General features: G+C 38.4%; 1 protein-coding gene across 5 annotated transcripts in view; it reads right to left on the reverse strand.

Annotated features, from left to right (window-relative positions):
- Positions 1–13,156, reverse strand: part of Map3k4 (mitogen-activated protein kinase kinase kinase 4) — a 104,594-nt gene that overhangs the window by 40,362 nt on the left and 51,076 nt on the right. For all 5 annotated transcript variants that reach the window (XM_027939451.2, XM_027939448.2, XM_027939450.2 and 2 more), the window contains exon 4: positions 1,816–2,058. In XM_027939451.2, the coding sequence (XP_027795252.2) occupies positions 1,816–2,058 (243 nt within the window). The remainder of the gene's footprint in view (positions 1–1,815; positions 2,059–13,156) is intronic.

A 13,156-nucleotide genomic window follows, 5' to 3' on the forward strand; every position in this document is an offset into this window, starting at 1 on the left:
AAAAGAGAAAAATTTTCTGAGGAAACTGGTAAATTTTAACTAAAAACATAATAAAGATTCAAACATACCTACATACAGCAGAGCAAAGAAGTTGTTCAAAAACTTTAGTAGAGTTTACCTACTATGATGTGTGATTTTGTCTACCTTCAAAAAAAGTCTAATATTTGCAAAAGCAAGCAAACAAACCCTAAGCTAATCTGATGGATGTAGATGGAAGTCAAGGAAAACAAGATTAAAAGACAGGTAAATTTGCAATATATAGGTCTGGGAGGTCAGGTTATAAGGAGGGAAAAAAGCTAAAATGAGATGACCTAGAAAGTCCCTCACATGGATAATTTTTAGATGGAGTCCTTAAAGGTTTTTAAAAGAATTATCTACAACGAGAGCGCTATGGCTGTAGTTAAGTCTACTAAAAAGTGTTCTGTTCAGATTATTTAGATATAAATTTCTGTATTAAAAGTGTCACGTAGGTGCAATAACTGATCTCTGAATGCATTTGACCAAAAATTTCTATTCTCTTTGTTCCCTAGCAATACTACATTATAAAGTGTTTTAATAAAAATTACTATTTTATTCTCACAAGAACCCACCAGCAAAAAGTCAGCTCTACCTTGCTTTACCAGGGTGTTGCTGGTGTGATCTGTGAGGAAGGGAGTTCAGTACTTTACTAGAAGGTCCTCAACCGCAATACTGAGGAGAGGCGGGAAGCAGGGCCAAAGTGGACATCAAGATAGCAGCAGAGACGGGCTGGTGGAAGGAGCAGAGCTAAGGTGGAGACAGCTCTGGCGGGTGCCAGGTGCAAACTCAAGTGCCCACTGGCTCTGCTCTTCTACAACAAGCTAAAGACACCTCCCACACACACATCCTGTTCTGAACCTCCTGTACAACCTGATCCACCCTTCCCTCCATCTGTACTGCTCAGTCCTATCATCCTGGCTCTTAAATTCCCAGGGGATAGATGTGGCAGACTACAAAAAAACCACAAATCTATCTTTCTTTTCTTGTAGATTAAAGTAAAAAATTAAGGATTTTGATAGTGAATATCCATATGTTAACGTGATCACAAAACATGAATGCAGGCACTCTTCAGCAGTCACTGCTTGGTAAAACTGCATCTAGCATCCCTCAGCCTTCTCTGCAGCACCAAAGCCCCACAAGAGCCCAGCTGGGAAACCAAAAGTTGTCCTCCCTGTTTAAACCACACGTGAACTGCTTAAGCAAGGAAGGAATCCAAATACCTCTCCTCTGCATATACTTTCTCTAAATAGAACAAAATATAAACTTAAAGAATTTAAACTCTTAAAAATGACTCTGTTGCTGGGTGCGGTGGCACATGCCTGTAATTCCAGCGGTTCAGGAGGCTACGGCAGGAGGATCGAAAATTCAAAGCCAGCCTCAGCAAAAGCAAGGTGCTAAGCAAATCAGTGAGAATCTGTCTCTAAATAAAATACCAAATAGGGCTGGGGATGTGGCTCAGTGGCCAAGTGCCCTCAATTAAGTTCAATCCCTGTTACCCCTCCCCCACACAAAAAAAGAATGAATCTATTTGCAGTACTCAATGGCTAATATAAAGGAAACACCCTTTTAGAACAAGAAACTGGGTGGTAGAAAGGCTAAACCACAGTCTGAGAATCAGGATCTTTCTTAAAGGTAAAGAACGTTTTAAAATCGCCCTAAAAAGCACACCTAAAAACACGAACATGCATTCGCTATTCCCTGTTTGTAACAATTAGGAGAGAAAAATCCTCGCCATGAAAAGGCTAACCCTGTAGACTAATGTTAGTGCTGAAAATTTAAACAGCCTTTGAAGCAGACCTGCTTGATACTCAGGAGAGATGGCTCTCCAGCGGGTCTCTGTTCCAGTCGCAGCTTCAGACACTCATGAATGACGTTCAGCAGGACTCGGCAAAGCACTAAAAAGGCAGGTTCGAAGGAGGGCAAGTCCATAGCCTTCAGCTCTTCCCAGGACACAGCACTGTGTTTCTGCTCCGAGGAAGGTGGCGTCCTTGATAGTTGCACGTAATCTGAACCCCACATGGGATCTGGAAATTCAGAAAACTAACAAAAATTCAAGACAGAGATTAAAAGAACACACAGGACAGTGTCCTAAGCTTGTGGTTACAACCTGCTATTCTCTATAATTTTCTGACAAATCTACAAAGTTCTAACTTTAAACAGAAAGAAATCTTTAATAATTCAACACAGACCCCAAAAGTTCCAAAAATGTTACATGACAATAACAATTAAAAGCAAATAGTAATATTTTTATCAAAGTGGTAGTAAGACAAAGCTTCGGAACATGTTTGTAAGTTTACATACAGGATGATTCACATGTGTCTCTTGACGGGGAACCAAAGAATTATTGAAATTTGAGAAAAGATTAAAGTCAGAAGAGTTCATCCTAAATAGCCATTTAAGTGAACACAAAAACTTCTGTCCATTTTTCATTTAAAATTCCCAATGACATTAAATGCCTGAAAGGAAAAACTCTGTTCCTTATTTTATAGGTATTTAATCTCGAGTAATATATAACCTGACATCAAACAAATAAGATGTCAGCATATAACCATTAACATAGCAACCTAGGGAATACACTTGAGTATTTTCAACTAGCAATCTACATCAGCACTGAAAAGAAGATTAATTTATCCTTTTATGTTCAACACATATACCTGCATTTAAATTAATGCATACTATACTTGGGTTTCCCTAAAAGGCAGGAATTTCTAAAGCAGTCCCATAATTTTTAAAATGATGATTGTGAGAAATGTGGTCAGGGTTGGGCATGAAAGGCCTTTTTCCCACTAGTATCGTGACTTCAGAAAAAGGTGTTTATTTAAAGCTCTATAAAATTCAAGCAAACTTTCTATGATAACTTTCTGCTGACCCATTTGCTACATCTTTTAGCATGTTCTATATCCCCAGCCCACTGACCCATTTGCTGAGCAAGGGAACAGACCCTCCTTCTCCAGGCAGCACTGCCAGACACCCAACAGGCAGGTCTACCACAGTGAGGCAGCGCAGACCTGCTGCTAGCATTTGGTTGATACAGAGCAGGTACCCCCCCACACACACACCATAACTGTAACAGATAAGCTTCTCTAGGGACCCCCTCCCATCTTGTCAGTAAGATTTTACTGTGTCAACAGGATTTGACAGGAGTTCTACAGAGGGCTCAATGTGGTTTGAAGTTTCTTCTTTTTTGTAAATGCCAGGTGTGATGTTTGATGTCAGCTTGTTGCTATGCAAAAAGTCACTATCTCTTGTTTTCCTTGGTAAAAACCTGTGAAACCTCTGACCTGAAACATGAGACTGAGAGTAACTGGTATGTACCCACCCATTGTCATTGTCCTGTAACCAATCCATTAAGTACAAATCTAAAAGAATGTCTAAACCTACAGTCCACAGATTTTTTTTTAGGCATTGGCCCTTCCAGACCTTTGCAACTTAAATAAACCTGCTTCCTGAAAATTCCTCAGGTGTCAGGTCTCATGTGTCCTACATCACAGTAAGTCAGCACCAGTCCAGATGTGGGAAACAGTCAGAACTGAGCACTGAAGAGGAGACAGAAGCTTCCTTAAGAGAAGATCAGGGTGAAGAATCAGACACGGTAGCTGACTTCAAATGTTGCTGATTTAATGTATGAAACAAAAAGGCACCATAAAAATAGTGTAATGGAACAACTAACTACTTTAAAGCCCACTGGAGAAAATAAATTAAGAGTTCTGAAATAAGTTAATAAAAACAGCGAGAATAAAATGAATACCACCAAAAATGGAATAAATAATTTAGAAATCAACTGAAGCAATTATCACTATAACTCAGGGCCAAAGGAAAAAGGAACGAAAATTTAAAGTAAAAAATAAGAGGCATTAAGTGAGATCCAGAAGCTCTACCACAAGAACAGGAGTTCCATGAAGAGCAGAAGGAAAAGATGGAGGAGCTGGGGCACAGTCACGAGGGGGTGGGGGGAGCAGCAGCAGGTTCAGGACCATCTCTACAGCCACCACCTCTTGGAACAGTGAAGAGTGTGACATCCAGTTCCTTTACCTCTCCAAAGCACTGCATGAGGAAGTACGGCGGTCTAGTCTAATGAAAAATGGACTGGAAGGAGAAGAAAACTACCAAGGAAGTGACATGCTGTGATCCAGCAACACCTGTCCAGGCAGGTACAGCTACATGACGATGATCTGGTTATGAACTCTAATTCAAGATGGAGAATGCATTATGCTTCTTTGAAAAAGCAATACTACAAGAGAAAAAACCTGAATCTTACGTTTCAAATTATTTCAAGAAACCCACAGGGTGGAGAAGAGGCAGTGTGGGCAGCACTGTACTTCACTCCAGTGAGGAGTACCACCCCCACCTGCCCAGCACACCAGGAAGACTCGATAATGGAAGGATAATAAGAAGAATGCAATGTAACTCCTCCCAATCCCAATGTCATTTAATATGTATTTGACAAGTCCATTATGAACTTTATTTGGAAGAAAGTGATGTACAAAACAAACAGCTCAAAAATTTCTGAAAAGAAAAGGTGAATAAGGACTGGCCCAATCATAAACAGATCAACAGAAGGGAGAAAAACAGGCAGCTATCTATCTGAGCTGCTGAAGGTAAGCAGCTCATTAAGAATTTGGAAAATAATGGGTCATCTAATGAATGGAATGAACGATTAAGGGAAAAGCAATTACATGCTTACTCACTGGTATACTACATCCCATACTATCACAAGGACTCATTTTAAAAATTATACAGCTACTTTAGAAATTCCTATCTATTACAGGAAACCAAAGTACATGTTAATTTAAATACAAAAAGTATGTGTCAACTATATACAATTTTATAGATTCTAAACATATTAAAATCTAAACATCGAGCAATACCCTAGCTTAGTCCAAATGAAATTGTCATATTAGTCAGCTGAAGAGGATCAAATATTGGCAATTTTGTACAAACTAATAAAAGGAATTCTGGGAAGACATTTCTTTTATGCCCCCATAAAAATACACGTATCAACTAGGACAGCAAAATCAAAACTATAAGACACTCACTTGAAATTATAACCAAAAAAAAAGACAAAATCCTTGAAAACACATAATTTAAGTGCACACTATGAAGAGTTTATTGAAAGAAAAAAACAATTCTTTAGCTACTCAATAAACAAGCAAACCAAGGTTTAATAACTAGGAAAAAAACTCACATTGTCAGAATTTTCAATCTCAATGCTTCATGCCAAAAGCAAATGAATACAAATTTATTAAAGGAAAGAAAATATGAGCCAAAGACTTTCAAGTATCAATTTGCTAAGTGTCAAGGAATATCCAAGAACTTAGAAAATAATTTTCCCTTGAGTCCTTCACTAGGAGTCAACTAGTGGACAAGCGTCATACATCTAAAGTAACTCAAGACAGCATATAAGAAATATGAGTCTTAAAATATAAAACCTGTATTTTTAATGTCTGTGTGTGTGTGTGTAAAAAGACACAACCCTGTAGAACAAGGACTAAATGAACTCAATGATCACTGTAGAAGAGAAAGTACTGAAAATAAATAGCAACTTTGCATTCTGACAACATAACCATAACTTGCAAATCTGGGGGTGACAGACAAAATACCTTAGCATTTCACTGAAAATAAAAGAAAGTCACTTTAAATGAGAACCAGAAAATAAAACAATATGTCCAAAATTGGGACCCAAAATCGGAGTGGTATTATATAAACGAGGGTATTATGTAAAGATATGTAAGGGTATGCAGAAATATACCATTGTAAATATACTCTTAATGTAGTACACATAAATATATATACAGGGGGAAAATAATCTAACTTTAATACTAAAAATAAATAAAATGGCATACCCCAAAAAGCTTACATTGAAAAAAAAAAAAGATAAAACAAATTTTTTTAAAGATTAACTATCTCTATTAGAGGAGCTAGGCTTCTCTGAAAATATATTATTTTCCATATTTAAGAAAAAAATAGGAATACACATAAAAGATCGTCACAGAATAGTAACAGACATGACTATATGAAAATTGTAAATTTCTCTATAGTTGCTATAGTTTGGATCCATGTCTTCCAAAGGTCCCCAGGATGGTGCTTTTGGGAGGTGCTATGAACCTTTAGGATGAGGGGCCATGTGGGAGGTCCTTGGGTCACTGGTGCATGGTCCCAAAGGGTACTGTTGGACCCAGGCCCCTTTTTCTCCTTTGCTTCCTGGTCATGAAGTAAGCAGTCTTGCTCTGCCACATACTCCTCGCCATTCCCATGTGGCACCCCAGCAGAAGCTCAAAGCAATAAGTCTACTCAATCTTGGAGGCAAACTCCAAAATTGTGAGCCAAAATAAAATTTTTCTCTTTATAAATTAATTATCCCAGGTATTTTGTTATAGTGATGGAAAGCTGGTTAACATAATAGTGAAAGTATCATAAGCTAAAAGACAAATCATAAAAAAAATTTATAGCCACCACAGAAAAATAAATAATATCCATAAAGTTTCAACAGCTCAATAATAGACAACCCAATAAAAAATGAGCAAAATAAACATGAAAATTCAGAGGATATCTACTGCATTCAATAAACATGAAAAACACTCTCAAATGTCACCACAAATGAAAGGAATTAAAGACTAAAATGAAATTACATTTTTTTGGTTGATGATGGTACAAATGTGAGGAGAAATGGGATTTCTCCTAAACTCTGCAGGAAAGTATAAATGAGTGGTCTTATTAAAGAGATGGCAGTACCTATCAAAGGTGTAAGTGTTCACACCCTATGACAGTAATTCAATTTCAACCATTCTTATAAAAACAACAGAAAAAGTTCATAAAGGGGTAAGTACAATAATGTTTGTGACTACATTATTTATAAAAACAAACAAAATTCCATCAAGAGTTAAATGGTTAAATAATCTCAATGGTTAAATAAGCTACAGCATGTTGTTACAATGAACACCATGCTGTTATTAGATGGAATTAGCTTTGCAGAGAACATGTAGAACACTACAAGTTGTAGTAGAGTATGTACAGCATTGTCACATTTGTTTCAGAAAATGTCATGCATTATGTAACCCAGATCCATGTTTACTGAAGCAGAGAAAAGTCTAAAAGATAGAGCAGGACAGGCAGGAACTTTGTTTCTTTATATATTCCAATAAGTAAAAGGAAAGCAAATTGTCTTCAAAAATATAAAGGATTACATTTTTTTTTTTTTTTTTAAAGTCTCTGTTACCCTTCCAATGTGATTCTATTACAACCTGCAATTCCTCCAGGGACCAGACCAGCAAGGCACAGGAGTGCGCTAGGGTGGCTGTTCATGCTGGGGTAACCTGGAGCACTCATATGGCTGTCAACTCCAGCTAGTAGGTACCAGCTAGGAATGTGGCCCAGTGTTGCCAAGCTTCTCAGATATTCCAGGAGTACCAAAAAACCCAGATTTTTATGTGAAATCTTCCCATTTTCAAATACTAGCTAGTCACTAAATAATATATAGAGATGGATGAATCGACAGATACAGACACACACATTTCCCTCTTCACTTTCTGTAAACACCTGTGGGAAAGACTCAGGCTGGAAGACAGCACGCTGTTGAGAACATGAGTGGCTTTACAGAAGCGCTCTGGCTTCACCTACTGGCTGTGCACTCCCTGGCTGTGCCACCTTGACCAAGTTAGCTGACCCTCCTCCTTGCCTGAGGGACATGGAAGTGTCCAATTAATGCTAGGCACCAGCTGTCATCTCCACATCACTGCTGCTGCGTAGTTACCATAGGATCCAGTTCTCCACGGAAACCTGACGGCTTCTGTCCTGCCTCTGATCTCACGTCAGTTCTGATTCCACTGGCTCACAGCTGCCAGAACGACGCTGCACAACCTCCCGCCATCCCTCATATAAGTCTGTTTAAGAAAGCAAAAAACCTCAGGGCAAGTGAGCAAGTATGTGCTTGCTAGTCTGTCACTCAATCAAAAGTTCAGATAATAATTGGCACAATAAAAAGTTAACTACAGTAGCTGCATAATAAGCACGGATCCTAACACAGCGGGTGAGGGAGTGCTGTGGCCTCACAAATGTTTCCAGCGGCTAACTCAGATGGCACTGGTGCTGCCCTGCCTACATGTGGGGTAGGCACATAGGTTAAAAATGCCAATCTCAGGTCCTATGCGGGAAGACTCAGACTTGTCCCACATCCAAGGGCAGAGGTACATGCATTTTTAAAGCTCCCTGGGTAATGATGATATGCAGCCAGGTTTAAAGCATGGAATTCCAGAATCCTGGGTATGGTTCCCTCTAGCAATCCACAGCATGGTGATTGGGAAAAGTTATCTCCTGTCCCTAAACCAGTTTCCTTATTTGTAAACTGCAGAAATGATACCACTTCCTAGAGCTGCTGTGTCTGGCACATGGTAAGTCTCAGTAAATAGTAGTTGTTGTCCTATTTCCTAGTTTCTACATGCTTGATTCACTCCAAATATCAAAGTCAGACTCTTCAGGGTTCTTATGCTTACTGAAGAAAATTAGCATAATTACTGTTTGACTCCAAAGACAAACAGTATTTCATTGGCCATCAGAATTATAATACTTATATAATCAGTTCTAAGTCAAAAGAAAGCAACTAAGAAAGTAATCAAACACCTTCCCAGTATCTGGGGTACTATGTGTGTTAATACACAAAGTCAGACAGTTACAATATTTTGTACATCACACTAAAATATAAATACTCATTTTATCTTTTCCTCTTCTGAAAAATGTTTCATGAGGAAAACAAAATCTAAGCATTAAAAACCCACATCACAACCTGTAACTTAAGTATTTGATGGGTATATACATTTTAAATTGCACAAAACCCATAGAATTTTACAAAAGTGCAAATTTTAAAACATCAACCAGAATGCTGAGGATGCTAAGATGGCATGCAGACTGAGATAAAAAGTCACCACACTACAGGTGTGTGATATAATGTCACTGAGGAGTGGGAGGGGGAAAGCAGGCTGACTATCCACCAAAAAGCTAAACACAAAAAAAATACACTTTTTTTTTTTTTTAAAGCCTAGGAATTGAACCCAAGGGCACTAAACCACTAAGCTACATTCCAAGCCCTTTTTATATTTTATCAGGAGAAAGGGTCTCAACAAGTTGATGAGGCTGGCTTTGAACTTACGAACTTCCTGCCTCTGCCTTCTAGCTACCGAGATTACAGGCGTGTGCCACAGTTGTGCCCAGCAAGAAGAATACTTTAGCACTGCACTCTAGTGCATAAATTTATTTCTCATAGGGTACATAGGTTAGCAATTCTGAAACCAGTTAATAGTATGTTTCTGGTTTCTCGGGATACTGTTTTTTTGCCGCCAGGAAACTTGGCAATATTTTATACCAATGTTAATGTATCAATTTTAACACATGTACAAAGCTAAGAAGTCAATATTAAGGGAAGCTGAATGAAGAACATTGGAGAACTTTCCTTTCTTGTAAAGCCCAAACTATTCTAAGATAAAAGTTTTTTCAAAAAATACAACGGCAATATTGATATTACACGCATAATTTCTTGATTAAATTTTAAGCTAGAACTGAACTGTAAATAATATTACAAAGCCCAGCCTTCGCTGCAGTCCCTATGGGAAGCAGACCTGAGATTAGCAAATGCTGAGAAGACTCCCAATGACCTTCAAGGAAGGCTGGGAAATCACAATAGGAGCAGTACCCAAGGAGAAGGCTAGCACTCCACCACAGGGACACCAGGAGGTGTTCCAGGAACTGGCCACAGATACATCCATCCCCAAGAGCTGCCGAGAACCACACTTTCAATACAGCAAGATAGAGTACAGCAAGGTGAGAAGGAGCAACAATGAGATTCGGAGCGGCTCTGCATGCCCAGGCAGTAAGAAAACCAGAAGGCAAATGAGGAATCATAATAATCATCTATGGAAAAGGGTTGAAGAAAAGAGCTTTCTCTTATTTTTTTCTGTTACATTTTGTTCTTGCTGCCAAGGCAGGGATGGGGATGAGGACCAGGTTGGGGGACGACAAAAACTTCAGCTGGTATTATTAGTTTAGTTACATAGATTTAAATAAGTTTTATTTGATAGCCTAAGAGACTCTTATTTACAACACCATTTCTACAGATACATATTTTCAAGACCTCAAACAGCTGCCTTACAAGTGAATCTTGGAAACTAACCCCTCAGTCATCAGAGACTGCCTATGTAATCATAAATGTGTCCTGAGGTGGGGTACAGTGGCCAAAACCGGCAAACCCTGCAACTTGGGAGGCTAAGGCCCTGAGTAATTGAGTGAGACTGTCTCAAAAATTAAAAAGGGCTGGAAATGCAACTCAGCAATTAAAGGGCCCCTGGGTTCAATGTCCAGTACCAAAAAAAAGGAAAGAAAAAGAAAAAGAGATGTGTCCCGAGGAAATCAATTAACAAAAGCCAGGGAACTACACCTTCGTAATTTGAACAAACCATGAAGACAATGCATGATATTTCTAGTATTCAAACAAACTGCAAATTTTTTAAATATCACTAGTTACAACTTTTAAGAAGATTTTTGAAATATAATAAAGTTTTAGAAGAAAATTATTTCATAAAGCTTACTTACAAAGAATATAAGATCATATGTTATTTGTCAATACTGGTTACAACTAATTATATTAAAAAGAATTAAAATATAAAGACAGATAAGACAAACCAAATACCACAAATATATGTCTTCTTTATAAAATCTTTCTTCTATATCTACTACAATAATCACAAAAACCATAAATACAAGACAAAATATACGGTATGTATTATGTATAATCTTGGTTAAGTACAATCTTTTAGTCTAGTGTCAGCCACTGTACCTCACCTCAGGACTCTTGGTCAAGATGTTTCTGACAATAATGAACACAATCGTTCTCAAGTCTAACAGATTATATTACATGAAATGTATGCCTTGAAATGTGCCACTATTTGGCCAGGTGCAGTGGCACACAACTATAATACCAGCTACTCAGGAAGATGTTGAAGGAGGATTACAAGTTTAAGGCCCTATCTCAAAATAAAAATTTAAAAAGGGCTGAGCAGTAGCTCAATGGTAGAATACTTGCCTACCATGTGCAGGGCCCTGGGTTCAGTCTCCAGTACCATTCCTCAAAAAAGTATGATTACTTGGCAGAGATTAAAAGGTAAAATTCATTTTTAAAATTTTATTGGTGTCATTATAGTTATTCATGGAGTTTAATATACTTAATGTTTATATGACATATAAATATAGCTATATATTTATATATGCTAATATTTAAAATACTTAATGTATTTATATAATTTAATATATACATGGAGTTTAATTTACTTCATTTAATTCCCAGTGCCCACCTTTTCCCTTCCCTTAGTCCCCTTCCCCTTTTCTAATGGTCTTTCTTTTACTCTTTTCTTTCTTTTGGCAGGGGCAGGGGAGTACCGCGGACTGAACTCAGGGGCACTTGGCCACTGAGCCACATCCCCAGCTCTATTTTTTATTTTATTTAGAGACAGGGTCTTATTGAGTTGCTTAATGCCTCACTTTTGTTGAGGCTGGCTTTGAACTCTGGATCCTCCTGTCTCAGCCTCCCGAGCGGCTGGTGTAACAGGTGTGTACCACTGTGCCCAGCTTCACTCATTTATTTTTTATTGGCACTTTACAGATATACATAAAAGTGGGATTCACTGTGGTACACCTATATGCGCATACCTAATCTAGTTAAATTCACTCTGTATTTCCTCCCCTTCCCAGTCTATTATAGTTTAGATGTGGTGTCCCCGGAAAGCTCACACGTGAGATAATGCAAGAAGGTGTGGAGGAGAAATGATCAGATCAGAGCCTTAATTTCATCAGTGAACTGATCCCTGGAGGCAGCTGGGACGTGGCTGGAGGAGTGGGGTATTGGTGGCGTGGCTGTGGGTATATATCTGGACCACAGAGTCTCTCTCTCTCTCTCTCTGCTTCCTGATCATCCTGTGAGCTGCTTCCCTCTGCTACACTCTCCCACCATGATGTTCTGCCTCACTTCAAGCCCCAAGGGATGGAGCCAGACTTCTATGGACTACGACCTCTGAAACCATGACCTCTCAAACTTTTCCTCCTCTACGACTGTTCTGATGGGTCTTTTAGGCAAAGCGGGGAAAAGGTGACTAAAATACCTGTCCCTACTACTCCCTTCCTCTCATTCTCCTTCTGCTCCATTGGTCTTCCCTCTATCCTTATAATATTCCACTCCCCCTCTTTATCCCCCTTACTTTGCTCTAGTTTCTGCATATGAAAAACTATTTGCCTTTGATTTTCAGAGTCTGGCTTATTTCACTTAGCATGATGTTCCTAAAATTTATTTTTAAAATAAGAGTAAAGAAGCCCACATTAATTGAATGTCAAAGGAAAAAAAATAACAGAACTTCTAAAAATTAAAGAGTTTATATATATGGCTTGCATAGTGTTTTTCCCATATAAAATATTTTCTGAATCCTCTCAACCACCCTGTGAGGTATTCACAGGGGTTGTTATGCACATTTTTCAGAACCCTGAGACCTAGAACCAGAAAGATAATGTCATTCACAAAGTTATGTAGTGAAAGAGAGCTGCCATGAGGAGTGGAGACCAGTGAGTGGACTTCAGAGTTGTAGCTCTCTCCCTGATACACTTGGTAAAACCTGTGAGGGGCCTATGCATGTATTCTCATTCTCTGTCCCCCCCGCCTCTCTCTCTCTCTCTCTCTCACACACACACACACACACACACACACACACACACACACCTCCCCTTATAGAAATTATGTTCCTGAAATGGAAAACAAAAACAAAATCTTACTTTCCCAGTGAGTTCATCATAACTTCATCCTTTGTTAGTTTGGATTAATCTCCAATATAGAAGAATTCCTACTTTAGCTGTTTCTCTTTCACTATGTGACACTTAACAATTTAAAACAACCAAGACTTCTATACTTCATTTTTTGAAAAGCAAACTATCTACAGGTAATTCTAGTAGAGAGCCTAACTCCCAACTTCATTAGCTTTGAATGTTCTCTTCTTCTCTACCTTGCTTTAAATTTCAGATGATCAAAGAACACAACTTTAATGGGGGTTCAAGCCACATTCCACTCAAGTTCACAAAAAATACCAGGCACTTCTCAGTGTTTTCTTGTTGT

The sequence above is a fragment of the Marmota flaviventris genome, chromosome 6 (genome assembly GCF_047511675.1).
Source record: "Marmota flaviventris isolate mMarFla1 chromosome 6, mMarFla1.hap1, whole genome shotgun sequence".
NCBI classification, from domain to species: Eukaryota; Metazoa; Chordata; class Mammalia; order Rodentia; family Sciuridae; genus Marmota; species Marmota flaviventris.